This window comes from Fulmarus glacialis, unplaced genomic scaffold (assembly GCF_000690835.1).
Source record: "Fulmarus glacialis isolate BGI_N327 unplaced genomic scaffold, ASM69083v1 scaffold2209, whole genome shotgun sequence".
NCBI lineage: Eukaryota > Metazoa > Chordata > Aves > Procellariiformes > Procellariidae > Fulmarus > Fulmarus glacialis.
The window spans coordinates 63,233-63,737 of record NW_009232417.1 but is presented as its reverse complement, the minus strand read 5'-3'; the positions used below and the strand labels follow the sequence as shown (position 1 = coordinate 63,737).

At 63.6% G+C, this 505-nt stretch overlaps 1 protein-coding gene across 1 annotated transcript in view; it reads left to right on the top strand.

Annotated features, from left to right (window-relative positions):
* Window positions 1–9: 9 nt before the first annotated feature.
* Window positions 10–505, top strand: part of NOB1 (NIN1/RPN12 binding protein 1 homolog (S. cerevisiae)) — a gene marked incomplete at its 5' end in the record, with an annotated part of 1,693 nt that continues 1,197 nt past the window's right edge. Inside the window, 2 exons of the mRNA XM_009584876.1 lie at window positions 10–156; window positions 254–472. Of these exons, the coding sequence (XP_009583171.1) occupies window positions 10–156; window positions 254–472 (366 nt within the window). The remainder of the gene's footprint in view (window positions 157–253; window positions 473–505) is intronic.

Genomic DNA, 505 nt, shown 5'->3' with positions numbered 1-505 from the left:
GCCTGTGTCCCCCCGCAGCACAAGCGCCCAGGGAAAGGCCAGCGTCAGCCCAGCCCCGAGAGGAGCACGGTCCCATCTGAGAGCGACGAGTTCAGCTCCTTCCTCTACTGGAGAGCCCCCCTGCCCAGCATTGAGGAGGAGCTGCAGGAGCTGCTGGTGAGACCCAGAGCCTCCTCTCCTCGCTGTCCTTGCAACCCTGGTTTCTGACAGGGAGCATGGCGTGTGCCATAGCTGACTGTCTTCTCCGCCCCAGAAAGCTCAGGCCATCTCCGTTAGCCCAGAGAGCACTGAGGAGCACCAGAGCTCTGAGGATGGGGCCAGTGCTGAGGAAGAGGAGGATGAGGAGGAGAGTGATGACGAGGGTTGGATAACACCCAGCAACCTCAGGCAGGTCCAGCAGGACACAGGGCACTGTGACACTGCTCCCGTCGGCGTCCAGGTCGGCTGCGTCACCACCGACTTTGCCATGCAGGTGGGTGGTGGGTGCTGCCCTGGCACGGAGCGG